The following is a 14,685-nucleotide window of genomic DNA, read 5'->3' as shown; positions in this document are numbered from 1 at the left end:
CTCCTCCTTCCTCCTCGACAAAGAGTGAAATAAAATAAAAGCTTCTCTGGCCTGCAGACTACCCTAGCGGCTTATCCACAAACGCGTAAGTCCCGAAAGCAAAATACGATCACGTTCCACTTAGCAGACCATATAAGAGACCATATCAAGCCTTTTTACGTGGTTTAGCCGATGATCCCGCGTCCTCATCGCTGCGGCCCGGGCTCAATTCACCACTTGAAGTTTCGACTTATGTTTCTAATCTGTGTTTAGACGAGATGTTTTAGGAATCACTCGCGGCATAAAAAGAGTTCCAGACAAACTGATTTCTTATTTTAAGGAGGGGATCATGTGCATTAAGTCCATGTTACAACACGGTCAGGGAATGGGATCATCTGCGCCTTGCACGCTTGAAGTCGGGCGGAACTAAAACCAAACTTCTCGTGGAAAGCTATCAGAAGGAACGACTTTTCAATTTTAATTCATAAAAATGCCCGGAAAAATTTTAATTACCCTTTGTTGTTTGGTGGCTGAATGTTTTAAGCAGTGATTGTCTGTCAGGTTTCACACACAGACTTGTCACGTGGTGCGAGGGAGGGCGACAGTGTATGGTTGAGGAACAGAGTTTAAGAATTGGCAAAGTAGCCGTGCAATAAAATCGATTATTTTGTTTTTAGCGTAGCACGGGTCTGTAAACTTGTGCAGTAGAACGGAATAAAAGGCAAATCATTGTTTTCTCACCTGGTGAGAGGTTGAAGTGTTTGGCTTATTCAATCTGTTACTACCTGTTGATCTCAACAAGTTATGAAAACAAAAATATCATCGATAACACCTCAGTTCGTTGAGTTTCTGTGAGACATCCACGGTCAAAGCGAGAACATTTCATTTCAAGGGTATTTCGGGACTTATTCTCAAATCACAAGTATAGTTTTGAAATTTCGATAATACCTTTTGAAATCCTAGCGATTAAGAGGCTAGACTCCAATGGGGATTTTTAATCTTTCATTACAGTGACTTGCTGACTCTGGTACCATATAGAGATTTTTATTCAAAACTTCGCCATTATCCACGTGAACATCTCAAGGATGGCCATATTCTTTTCTGTAAAAGTTGTCTATATTCTATCTTTTGTTACCTTTAAATTTGTAATTTGCCATGATAAGTATTCTGATCCATCGAATTCCCGCCAAGAAAGCTGTTCTACCAAGGACCATGCTTGTACACGACGAGAGATTGATGACACTAGTGACGAGGGTCCCACATTTGTCGGGCGAACCGGATTAATACGACTTGACGGGGTAAAGGTAAGCGAATTAAACTCTAAATTGGGAGTCATCACGATCTAAGTTTAATCTGGCATACGTCGATCGTATACGGATGAGCCATTCCCCAATAAACAAACTTGTACGGCGGTAGTTAATACGCGCAACCAGTCGGCGGACTTAAAATAATACTTCCCGATCTTACCTTGAAAATATAGATTCTCTTTGCTGGTGGTCATATTTTTCGCTCGACTTTCGCTCTGAGAATTTGGTATTAAATCAAACTGTTTGAGTCTTGCTTGTTGGCCTTTGCATAATGTTAGGACTGGTAAAATCAATGTTGACACCACTGTTAGAAAAGAATCTATGGTTAAAGTAACTCCGAAATATGCTAAATCATCTCTCAAAAGCAGCATATTTTTTATCATAGTTTTGATTGAAAATTAATTTTTCTTTAATATGCAAATTAGTCCAACATTTAGTTATGATCTAATGCGAGGTACAAAAATATTCCTGTTCTAGAAATTTGTGAGAACGGGGGAGTGTTAATAGCTATTTGTACAGCAGTTAATCACATTTATTGATGACTAAAAGAAGACGAAAAAGTGATCATGGAATAAATCAATAAGGGCCAATTGAAAAAATTTTCCTCAAACTTAGGTATTCACTAATTTCACAGGTTGGTCACGTTGAGGAAGTAGATTTAGGGGACTGCCGGAGAAATCGATTTACAAGGGCGATGAAACCTCTTTTATTTGGTAAGGTGCGATCCAGAAGACGGATCAGTTTCTTTGTTTTACTTTTTCTTGTCACCTGGACAGGGTTCAACCGTTTTTGCTAGTCCAAATGGTTATGTCTCGAGAGTTCAAATGCCCACACTACGGTATTTTTTTTTCTGACGACTCAGTCTCTTCCTTTGCACACATAAACCAATGAGAACTCATTCCTACCCTCGACACTCAAATATTGGGGCGCCAACTGCCGATATAAATAATAAAAACTGAAAATCTCTAGCACAACCACCTCTCAGTCTGAATTTGGGGAAAGAGAGGTATGGGACAGAAAAGTCCATTATCATTGTAAATTACATGGGACACTCTCTCCAAGGTTGAGTTTGTTGCATTTCAATAGCCTATATTTTACTCAAGTAAACTTATGCAAATATATAGATACAAAATTCAGTTCAAATACTGTACCTAGTTTATTTTCTTCTTGTTTTTTTGTTTTGTTTTGTTTTGTGTTTCTTTTTTTTCAGAAATACCAAATTTTTTAACCGATGAAGAATGTGACTACATTATAAAGCTAGCTGAAAACAATGGCCTACTATCAAGTACGGTTAGGGGAGGTCTCACGACGAAAAAAGATTTAGAAGTACCAAGAATCGAACGTGAGTAGTTCACGATACGGCCAAACTTCACTTTCAGAATAACGAGGGTTCCTAACAGATTAAGCAGCCTAATCAATGTTTAAAGGCTGATAGTTTCTAAAGAAACTGTTTGGGGCTGCGTCGGTGGGGGTAACGAAATAATTTGGATATATCAACAAAGTTGAAATGGTGAATTGGCTACCGTAACGATTACAAAAGCTGAGCGTTAGCCCTTCGTCGTAGCTCCATTTTCTGCCCATATCAAACTCACGGGGTACAAATAGTCTCTTACTGAATTTCGCGACCACGCCCACTTCATCGGCCCACTCAAATCGAGTGCGACTTGTGGATGTTATATCATCTTGCCGACTCTCTGTATAAAAATTTAACAATGTACCACCGAAATATTGAAATATAATATCATGGCTTTCCATTTTGTGTATTTTCGTACTACAAACTAAAGTTTTTCCCTCGTCATTTTCACCTTTTCCCGAGCGGGTCCGTCAAAATTAAGAAGACGTTCGTGGTCAAAAAAAGACCGAGCAAGGAGTCTTCGGCGATTTCTCTCTTACGCAAGCGCAAATTGAACATGTACTGCCAAAATCAAAGAGAGGAACAAATTTCCTTTGTTTTGATATGTAAATTGTCGAACAAGGAGCAGATTGAACCTCGTCAAATGGCTAGTCAAAACAGCCACACCATTCTTCTTTTGCTCGTTTCCTGTTTTATAAGCGTGAAAGTAGTGGGAGAAGAATCGGGTAGCTCGGAAAGCGCTTCGGGTATTAATTTACCATCGTTTACTTACGAGATAAACAAGTAAGATTTGCAAAGTTATTTTCCGAAAGAGTTGGAATAAATACATTTTTTTTCAGGTTAGATTGCTGTTTTTACCCTAAACGTCGTCCAATAAATTTTTGTTAAAGCCTACCAATCTATACAATTTCGAAGGAAAATATTCAGATGCTTCACCGTCCCCGAAGGGTCTCCACTCATGGAAGCGTGTACTGTAGCCAATGTAGTGAATTTTCAGTCTCTTGTTGCGTTTGTCAACCTCCGTGACTGCAACATCATACAATTTTGTATCTTTTCTCTGTGAAATGACCTTTTTAACAGGGGTGTATGCTGAGTATTCGTTGCAGAATCGCTTTGGTTCTCTTATCTCTCTCTTTGGCTTTTCCGCCATTTTGAAAATTTGCTCAGGAGGGCATCTGGGTTAGCGGCCGCCCCAGGCTGGAACCGACAAAAACAAATGTCCATCGCAGTGGGGAAACAGTTTGATATGTAAAAGCACACACAACCCATAATTCCTCTATTCGCTCCGACGAAGGGCTAACGCTTGAAACGTCAGCTTTTGTAATCGTTACGGTGGCCAATTTACCATTTCAACTTTTTTGATATATCCTAATCAATGTTTACCTGACTGAACTCTTTCCGGGGATAACATTAGTAAATCGGCCCAAATGACCACGCAGTTGGGCTGTGACATTAAATCTTTGGCCGTTTATGGCACGAACGCCTCCTCAACGCAACACGGAAGAAAATGTTAGGGAAGAGAGTGAACCGTAGTCGCCTTCACTATAGTTTGGCTTTTTTCAACAGGGTTTAACGGAGAAAGCCATAGGCGTCTTTACGACGCTTATTGGAACCTTTCGGGAAGATTCACCACCTATTTACTAGTTATTCACCGTAATGTTGGTGAAGGATTAACAATTATTCACCAAAGTGGAGGTGAATAGCACTTGCTATTCACTTTCGAACTAACCAGTCAGTGCGCGCGAAAAGCGCCAACCAGTGTGGTACATATATACTAACGGTGAATATTCACTGACCTACCAGTAAGCAGCGAGGTTCACAGTAAAAACCTTTAACCGATACGGCTGTGAAAGTCAGCTACAAGACCCTCCAGAAGACACGCTTGACAGATTTGTATTCGAGTCATAATTCTTGTTACGATATTGACTATGTTTTTGTTAACTGTCTCAGATGGCAAGGGTGAAGATGCAGCGGGAATCTTTAGTGCTTGGGACATGAATAATGACCAGAAAATAACAGTGGACGAGGTATAAAAGCAAACAACAAAGTCGGCAGCTTTCACATGAGAGTATACTCGATAGTAGAACCCTGTGCTATCTAAGGCATATATTAAATGTCATGTCATCGCGTCGCGTCATATCAAACACTATACATGTCATGTCATTTTTGAAAGTTTTCCATGTCACTTAAGCTTAAATCATTTTACTGTTGTGTTCTAATTTTCTTCCTTTGCCATCTTCGTTGATATAAGTTTTTTATGTTACAAACAGATCTTACAGGCCACGGTACACTCATTGTGTTCTTTCTCTCTTGCCCTCTTCGTTCAATATAAGTTTTAATGCTGCAAACAGATCTTACAGGCCACGGTACACTAGTTGTGTTCTTTCTCTCTTCTCATCTTCGTAAATATAAGTTTTTTATGTTACAAGTAGATCTCCTTGTATTAAAGTCGTCTTGATATACAAAAATCATCCGTGTATTTTTTTCTTCAGGTAATCGAGTTCGGAAAGAAATATATTTATGCCGTGTTCAGCGAAGAAGATCTGATGGAGTTGTGAGTCATATTCTCATACCCTTTACATACAGTAACTTAAAGTTGTACTGAACTACTTTTAAGTGCACCTTTGACAATAAAATAGTGTTGGCGACATCAAATGTCTTCCTATAAATATGTTAGGACGGAATTCGCCAAATATGCTGGGTTGCAGTGATGAGTAACTAGCTATGGCTGCCGACCGCAGCTCGCTTTGTGATGCCGGGCACCAAATGCAAGGGCTCTTTAACTTTCTTTTACTGTTTCCTTTAATTACTCGGTTCTCCAGAATAAAATCCTACTCAAATCCAATTTTACTTCATTCTGTGTAACTCTGGTTAAAGTCTCTCACACTTTGATTCTCACCGAATACTTCTCACTGACTTGTGTTGCTTAATGCTCACTTCAGTTACGGAACTCTTTATCTACATCTGCACAATGTCTACATTCCTCTTTTAAGAAAGCTCTAAAGCACACGCTTTTATATTCAGTATTGATAAGCATGGGCGGGCATGCGAGCTGACTGACCTTTGGAAAAATAAACGACAACCGACTTCTACTTAATCATGCTTTTGATTAACTTAATCAACTTCTGACTGCGTTAGCTTAAACAGGAACTTTCGTCTGGGCACAAATCAAGGTCAGTAGACAAACTAGGCACATCCACTTGGAAGTTAAACAAGGCTGTCATAATTCGGAAACTCATCACGACAGCTTGAACCTACGTAACTTCAGAATTTGAATTCAAATAGTAACTACACTCTAAATATAAACGAATGACTGATTCATACTGAGCTGACTAACTAAATGAATAAACTGAACCAACTAAATACTTCATAACAATAGTATCTGTTGTCTCACAAATTAAGATTTTTTTTTTATATTGTACCACAGACTTCATAAAGTAAACGTTACTGAGTTAGACGATGGTAAGTTGCGCTTATTCCAGCTCGCACGACAGGCTGCTTCATTAAGCGTCTGTTATTTACCTTGCTTTTGCGCATGAATGTACTTCGCCCAAGATAGCCAGTCCTTCCTTTATATACGCCATTTTCAAATTCATATATATTTCATTGGCTATAAGTCACTAAAGAAAAAAAAAATGTCAGGTCGAGTGAAAGTATTGGCTAAGTTGATAACGTCCTAAGTTATAAGCATCGAGGCTGCACTTCAAGTTCTCAAGGATATCCGTGGTGAAAAGAGATCATTAAGGCTTAAGTTATAAAGAGAAAAGAGATCATGCAAGGCTTAAGTTATAAAGGCAGTAATTGAAAGGGTTTCATGTTGAATCATCAAATAATATAAAAATGTTGTTCATCTCAAAGAAATGGTCTAACAAACCTATTTTTATTACAGTGACTTCTTGTCTCCAAATCACCAAAGCATGTGCATGAAAGCTGCCCCGGACTGACTTGAAATGCAACATGTTTTCTTTTTCAGGTGTAATTACACCTGAAGAATTCGAGGATATGAATACCCGTGGGGCTGACACTATAATGGCACACGCAGGAAAAACTCATCCTAAATATAGGGCTCGCTATAGTTATCAAACCTTTGTGAACCAGAGATACCTCAAAGATCCAACCTTAGATAGGATCTTTGAAAGGTATAATTAATGAATGGAGCACTTTTCGATTGATTGCAATTGTCGTAAAATCAAAACCATAGTTATCACAACTTGAGCTAATCAGAAGAAAAGGAAATGCCTTGAGGAACCAATGAGAACACAAAGAAAAACTAACCAAGCTTCCTAAAGCGCGGAAAAACGCAAGCGACCGAGTTCTAATTGGTTTCAGTTTTGCATCCGATTGAAAGAGAGAGCAGTGTAAGTTTTCCGAAGCAGCCTCAGCGCGAAGTAAAACAAAGCAAAGCAATATTTTCGACATTTAATTAAAAATGGCTCTCATGGATAAAGCAATAAATGAATGAACTAAAGAAGAAATGGATAAATGAATGAGTGGATGAATGAATGTAGAAAAAGGGAGGAGATGAAGTCTAGGTGATTGATGGATGGATGAGCATTCTAACTGACTATTTCGATCTAATTTCCTTACCCCCCTTTCCAGAAACCAAATATAATCCATGTCCACGACCTATCTGACAGTATTTTCATTTTCGTAATTCTTTTCTCAGAGTGATTAAGTTGACAAAACTTCCAAGAGAAATCATTTACGGAAGTGAAAGACTCCAGGTAAGAATACGTGTCGTTAAAACTCACTGTTTGAATTACAATCGTATATCTCATGATGAAATTACTTAGGATGTGCATGGATCACGACCTTTCGACTGGATGCTGCGGGTCCTCTTTGAGTCTTCTTCAAGTTAACTTAGATTTAAGAAACGGAGGAGATAACCTGCAATGAACTGGTAAACTTTTCAAGGCTCACTTTGTGATAAAGAAACCGTCTACGTCAGCCGGCTGAAATGCAGAGTTGACCTTTAACAAAACTTACTTCTTTCCACGTCACGTTTCCTTTCAGGTTGTTTATTATGATAAAAATGGTCATTACCATGCCCACTTTGATTCTGAAACTCACCTGAGGACCGACGTCCCTTGCTGCCATCAACAAAATGAAGTGGATATGTTGAGCTTTGAGAATCCATGCAGGATTTGCAGGTTAGATTTTCTGGTTTATATGAAACTACGGAAAAGGAAGTCAGTGTCTACAAGGACTGAGAAAGTTCAATAATTAATGTATGTGTATGTATGTAAATATGTATAGCACTCGACTCGTAAAAGCAATTATTATATGGCTGTGTCTCACTGAGAGCTTGGAACTACCAAATTCACGAATTTGATTGGCTGAAATCAATATTGAAAACGGTCTAGATTTTCCCATCTAGGCCGGTCTAGAAAAAAAAGGTACAAAGAATACAAAAAATTGGCACATAAAACACAGCCATATAATAAACATCTTATTAACCGAGCTAGGTCGGTCTGTATGGGAAAATCTTGACCTCGGTCGCAGTGGTACAGACCTTACTGCGTTTGGTCTGTACTGGCGACCTCGGTCAAGATTCTCCCATACAGACTTCCCGCTCGGTTATATTAATAAGAACTTAGTCTAACCCTTTAAAAGCTTCCTTCAACAAGTTTACTTTACATGTCATGCCATGCCTGATATTTTCTTCTCTCTTAGGTACATTACCATTCTGTATTATCTTAATGACGTGGAAGGTGGAGGTGAAACAGCCTTTCCTGTTGCAGACAACGAGACTTTAAACTTCGAGGTGAGTGATGAATCAAAAACAAAGTGAGAAACTAAGGAGATAACGAGGCTTATCATGTAACCGTGCGGCCCAGCAAGCGCAATCCAAAAATAAACCATAGTAAAAGCTGGCGTGTGTAGGAACGATTGCGCTGTAGGGCAGCGAGGATAATTTCTAATTTACCTAAGGACATGAGATCGTTGGATGTGTTAAGACAAGCTGACTGCCATCCGCTGAGCTATAGTTATAAGTTAATTCTGTTAAAGCTAATGTACAAAGCATTTCATGATCATGATAAGCTCCCACTAGTGCTATCCGATAACATTATGACGAAACGCCCTACAGGTTACTCTTTACGAGCGTCAGACTCCTTCGTGGTGCCACGTCTCAGCTCTATTTATGGTAAAAACTCTATTGCTTATAGAGGCCCTGTATTATGGAACATTTCAATTTCTAAGGATAAAACTATTCCTAATACAAGTTATCAAAACCTGAAGAAGAAAATCCGTTCAATGGATATTTTTAAAGAGTTGACTTTCAAAGAAACCTCTACAACAACCACAAATTTTAGACGTAAAGATTTCCAATATATTTAAGTTACGTCATAGCTTTTAACAATTTAATTTTTAGATAGTTTAGTATTTTTACTTATTACGTATATATTTTGTTCTTAGGTTTAGTATTTATGCACGACCCCATAAGCTGCATAGCTTTTATTACTATCGTGCTAAAATAAAGGTTGTCTGTCTGTCTGTCTGTCTGTCTGTTTGTCTGTCTGTAGGGTTCGGACGGGTTGCCGTAAGCCAGTCCGTCTTTTGCTTTGCAAACAGAATTCTTTAATAGCTAAAGAAATCGATCAAAACCTAATGGTAACGCCTATTTACCTTATTTAACAGTACTTAACAGACACTCGCGGTACGCTGGACTATTTCAACCTTAGCCACAACTGTCACGTGGGAAACTTAGTCATCAAGCCACGAAAGGGAACCGCTGTAATGTGGTATAATCATTTCATGGATAAAGAGAGTGGATGGTTAGGAGAAATGGACCAATATAGTTTGCACGGAGGATGTGATATTACAAAAGGAGAAAAATGGATCGCTAATAATTGGATCAGTGCTCCATATAAAGATTCAGCTCACATTCCAAGTTCGTGGCTGAACTTTTACCTATAAGACCAATACATATGGACTCGTGGGATTTTCTGGACTCTTGGGTGGTTCGAGATTAGAGATTAGTCATTATCTATCGCCTGAAGGGTCGGGTGATTTTGCTTGTGTCACGATAACATTTACCTGATCCTCTCGTAAGGCCTTGTAAAATTTTTAAGACCACCCCCTCTCCTCCCTCAATAGCAGTTGATTGGTAATGCATTTTCTGTTGTCTCTTCTTTACACCCATTGGCGACGACAGATTCTTTCTCTGTTCCCCCAGAAAACCACGTGTTCCCCTGACCCGACCCCCACCAGGCAAAAACTTGAAGGAATGATTCAGAACAGACAATACAAACAGAATTCTGATTTGGCCTTGTCAGCTCAGAGTGCGTAATCCGTGAGGATTGACGTAGATGTATGTAGAATTTTAGGCTTTTTTAGGTTGTAAGTTTTTCTCATTCTAGGCTTTGAAGATTATTTTCGGCATGGAAATTAACTTTAGATACACTCTAGCTTTCTTCAATTACGAAGAATATTTTCCTAGAATTGAATGAAAAGAAGAGAGTAGATTTGAAATAAACTCAAGCAACACAAAGGCTGAAAAAGGTCACATTTATGATCAATACTGACTCCTGTCTAAGCTATATTACATTATGTGTATTGTCAAAACATTACAGGTATCTTCATGATAGCATTTTACTTTTTGTCAGATTACCCGTCCGGCTGACACTTCGCCACCCATTTTAACGTTTGTTTTCATTTTTATTCAATGGACGTCACGTCTGATCTATAGATGGACAATCTCTTCGCGAAGGATAAAAAGACAATGAACTGTCACAATGCTAGTCTCCGCCCAGAAGTTTTGCTGGGTACCGGTAAATTGACGGGAACTCTGAATTGACAAAATGCTGACGTAGGGTGGAGGGATACCTGCAACTGACGAGCTTCCCAGCCAGGAGGGGGGAGGGGGAGACAGTAGTACTCTCCTGGAGTCTCTACTGAAACCGATACTAGCTAGGTTTGATGAGAAGGGCCCGTTTTGGCGTGTAAGACTGACTGCCCACAGTGCAAATGCAACGAGAATATACCGCTTTGATTGTTGTTCGGCAACTGTACATTTAATCAGAAGTACTGTCAAATCCAACCCTTTAACGACGTTTTTAGTTTTTAGTTGAGAAAAACCCTTGCTGCTTGTTTTGTGCATTTTCATTTCAACAATACTTTTCAGTGAGCCCGGTTAGCTCAGTCGGTAGAGCATCAGACTTTTAATCTGAGGGTCATGGGTTCAAGTCCCATATCGGGCGTACATTCTTCTTTCTTTTTGTTATCAACCGCTCATTTTAATCTAGATTGAACATTTCTTCGACTCCTGTGAGAATAGCGCATGTGTATATATTACTGTCATCTGTGCTACTGAATTGCTTAGTTGTTAAAACCTTCTTGGGTACTTTTTTTATTACATTGACGAGGTTGTTTTCAGGCAAGACTGAAAGACTACCACACTGGAAGTGTCATACACCGTCATTAAAAGATGTTTTAATGATTTGAGAAAATAATAGTTGAATTGTATCAATTTAAAAGGCCTGGTAGTATTTCATAAATAAAGAATAATTGAATTATATAAATTCAAAAGGCCTGGTAGTATTTCATAAATAAAGTTAGTAACAGAGAAATATTTGAACAATAAAAGAAATACTGTAACAATTTTATTGTGGACTATGTGTAAACAAATTCAGATTTTTATACATACTTGTCTTGCTTAAGACTAATCAGCGTGAACACATTAACAACACCGATCATGACGTGCTAGTGTTGTAGTTTATTTGGCGCGGGGTTCATACTCTTCAGTATGTGTCCACCAGTACCTTCATTATTACATGTTAATATCCTGTGGTTCCCTTGTTTGCTGATTTCCAAACAGTGTTAGCTTGTGCGTGATTCTCTGTACGATCCAACTGCCTTCTCCCTTGCTTTTGGTTTTTTTCCGCGGGCTTCGCCCGCTCCCTCTCTCAAAGACGCCTTTGTATTTCCCAATCCCCCCCCTCCCCCCTTCAGGCTGCCTGAGTTTCTTTCTTCTTTCTTTCCTCTTTATCTTAGTGCATTCGATTACATCACATTCCCTTTAATCGCACCGTTGATGTTCAGCAGCCCCTTGCCAAGTCATGTGCCTCCTCTCTACCCGCTTCAGTCTCTGGCCAGTTAAAGTTGTACTTATCAACTCACGGTCTTTACGGTTTTCTCGGGTGATAATCCCTCTCTCGAAGACTCCTCAGTGTTTCCCAATTTTTCCCTCCTTTGTGTTGCCTGTGGGTTTTTTTTCAGTGCATTTAATTTACTTCGGCTTTTTCGGGTGTTCACTCTTTTGTGTGTCGATTTATTTCGATTCGTCATCATGATCTGTGTTCAGATGTATTGCCTTGCCACTTCTAATTTTTTATCCTATCCGTTTTATAAGTTACTTTAATTTTATTTCTGCGGCGGGGCATGAGACATTTCAAAGCAGTTATGAGTTCTGCGGGGAACAGTTTGTTAATCATTTGTGGCCGCCAATTCAAAGCATTTGTGGAGACCGCGATTCTTCACTGAAGTGCAAATCGAACAACATGGTGCTGTTCTGGCATGTGATCATGACATCATCTAACCGAAAAGTAATGAAATTCTAAGAATGATAAATAACAGACTGAAGTTCATGTCAAATTGGGCTATCCGAAAAAGCAACCAGCCAATCGTTCACTTGAAAAAGAGGATCTGCATTTGATGGAGACTGCTTTGGTATCTGCCCCTGTACCATTTACAAGGTCGGAAAGTCCACGTTCTTGTGTTCACATCTATGTCACTTGTGTGAATTATCCTGATTATCATATAAGGGGCAAAATTACTGAAATGTGATTTGTCAAGACAGAGGGCATTTTTTCTTAATTTTTGTAATTGCCCCGGGCAAAATTACCTGAAAATGATTGGCTGAAAATCGCTTAGCAACGGCTGCCAAGGTAAAGAAATTTCTGTTTGTTTTGTAACAATGGCGTCCCGTTTTGCGCAAGATCAGTAAGAAAACATTTTGCCCATATATTATAAACAAGTAATCACATGGTTCCTCGTAAAATTAAGGATTAATATCACTTGTGTTTTCGGAAGTTGCGGAAATTGCCCTCGTCGCTGCGCGACTCGGGCAATTTCAGCAACTTCCGAAAACACGCGTGATATTAATCCTTAATTTTACTCGGCCCCATGCGATTACCTATACTAATTAGAGAGACACACAGGAGCGAAGCAAGGAGAATCCTCAGCTAGCCTAGGAGATTGGCCAATTTCTTTCCTGACTGTTGGTACATCACTGCTGGAAAAACAATTTCAAGGAATGGAAAACTCCAGCAGGTAAGTGTATTTATAGTAAAAATGGGCTAACTCCACAGGGATTGCTGATGTTGATGCTCCTTGGTTAATTCAAGAAAGTTTTTGGATTTATATTAGCTTTAGGAAATCATGGCAAGCATTTAATAGGGGAAAGAATTGTCTACCAAAACGTGCACACTCCTGTTTACCGTATTTCCTTGAAAAAGCGCCCACGCTCGAGGGTAATTTTCCTCCAAAACTCCAAAAATATTTTAGCAGGAGCTGCAGCTATTTGGGGTATGCGGCCAGGTTACTAAGTTGATTCCAAAATGGCGGTGCTTTAAGGTCGAAGTTAACGCCAATTTAATTTGGAGAAAATCTCCGAACAGTTGAGCTACTCTTTACAGTTTCAAGACGCGGTAAGAAGTAAATGTCATTAATTTCTCTTTGAAGAGCATAATTCTACATAGAGCCGTTGTTTTAGTTCCATTTTATCGTTTTATATCGAAGTTATGTTGGGATAATGCCGGAATGATTCTGTAAAGTGTTAATGAATATTTCTAGATTTGATATTTTCAACCACTTAACTTTTCGACCAACACAACCCTTAGCATGGATATTTTGCTTCCCCTCTATCCTTTTCTTAAATATTCAGCCCATGTTTCAAATGGTCAGTCAGTAAATCCAGCAGCTGCTCTGGAAAGCGATCATCTCCCCCGCCTCCCCCCCTTCCGGGCGATCTTGATTGTCTTTACGATCAACAACAAGTGCTCGATCATGTCTCGTACGCCTTCAATTGCTTTGCTGATGGAAAGTTTTGCTAGTTGGCAAAATTTAATTTGAAACATTCGGTGTAAATTATAAAAGTAGAAACTATTTGTCAGGAGTGGGACTCGAACCCACGCCTACAAGAGTAGACTGCGACCTGAACGCAGCGCCTTTGACCGCTCGGCCATCCTGACCTATTTGAAAAACTCTATGTTTTGAAAAAGTATTTAGAAATACTAGACGACCAGGAAATTTCTTAATTTATAGAAGAAAATAGAAACAGCAACACGACAACGTGCCAATTCCGTTCCGCTTCTCATTCCATGTTCTGTCACGCACTCCCCATAAATAAATATCCGCGAAATTCGCCCGTACTGAAATGACAATTTGGCGTGTTGGATAATAAATAACTTGTTGGACATTTTGTTGTGTAGTATCGCTGAGTATTTTTACTCGTTATTTGTGTTTTGACTCGCCCTACGGGGGCGACATGTAGCGTGTGCAATGTTCAAAGAGCAAATACGGCACAACTCGTAAAAATACTCAGCGATACTACACAAACATCTAATAATATATATATGTATATATATATATATATATATTTAACAATTATTCCACGAGCGCGCGTTGGATATGAGATGATAGATAGCCAACGAAGCGCGTAGCGCTGAGTTGGCTATAATCATCTCATATCCAACAAGAGCGAGTGGAATAATTGTTTTATTAAAAACGTTAAATTAAGTATAAAATTTTATTAAATTTTTAGCTCCCTTTTAATATTAAGCTGACACTTACGATGGCCATACTGTAGATTATGGTATATTGGCTGATATACCATAAGGGCTAAGCCAATAAAAAGTCTTGAATTGCATTATCCAATGATCTAGTTTTTAATAAATATATATATATATATATATATATATATAAATATAAAAAAGGATCGTTAGTCAACCAGTATCTTATGCACCTGACGAGAGAGGACTTTTTAAAACTTTTCGAAACAAATCTGTTTATAAATATATATTTTTGCATACAGTAACTTCTGAA

General features: G+C 38.9%; 1 protein-coding gene and 2 non-coding genes across 4 annotated transcripts; 2 read left to right on the top strand and 1 right to left on the bottom strand.

Annotated features, from left to right (window-relative positions):
• Positions 1–798: 798 nt before the first annotated feature.
• On the top strand, positions 799–10,156 carry LOC111322249 (transmembrane prolyl 4-hydroxylase). 2 transcript variants are annotated; one of them, XM_088755274.1, is made up of 12 exons: positions 839–872; positions 991–1,283; positions 1,921–1,999; positions 2,497–2,628; positions 4,591–4,667; positions 5,133–5,194; positions 6,068–6,102; positions 6,614–6,779; positions 7,307–7,364; positions 7,654–7,790; positions 8,314–8,404; positions 9,280–10,156. In XM_088755274.1, the coding sequence occupies exons 2-12, from the start codon at positions 1,065–1,067 to the stop codon at positions 9,556–9,558; spliced, it is 1,335 nt and encodes a 444-aa protein (XP_088611400.1). In that variant the 5' UTR covers positions 839–872; positions 991–1,064; the 3' UTR covers positions 9,559–10,156. The 2 variants fall into 2 exon arrangements, with proteins under 2 accessions (XP_022781060.2, XP_088611400.1); XM_022925325.2 differs by having other exon boundaries at positions 799–1,283.
• A 612-nt stretch (positions 10,157–10,768) lies between these two features.
• On the top strand, positions 10,769–10,841 carry Trnak-uuu (transfer RNA lysine (anticodon UUU)). Its single transcript has one exon. It is a non-coding gene; the product is annotated as a tRNA-Lys (tRNA).
• Positions 10,842–13,748: 2,907 nt separating this feature from the next.
• Trnal-cag (transfer RNA leucine (anticodon CAG)) lies at positions 13,749–13,832 on the bottom strand. Its single transcript has one exon. It is a non-coding gene; the product is annotated as a tRNA-Leu (tRNA).
• Between the last annotated feature and the right edge of the window lie 853 nt (positions 13,833–14,685).

Source organism: Stylophora pistillata, chromosome 3 (genome assembly GCF_964205215.1).
Source record: "Stylophora pistillata chromosome 3, jaStyPist1.2, whole genome shotgun sequence".
Taxonomy (NCBI): Eukaryota; Metazoa; Cnidaria; class Anthozoa; order Scleractinia; family Pocilloporidae; genus Stylophora; species Stylophora pistillata.
This window is presented reverse-complemented; position numbering and strand designations above follow the sequence as displayed.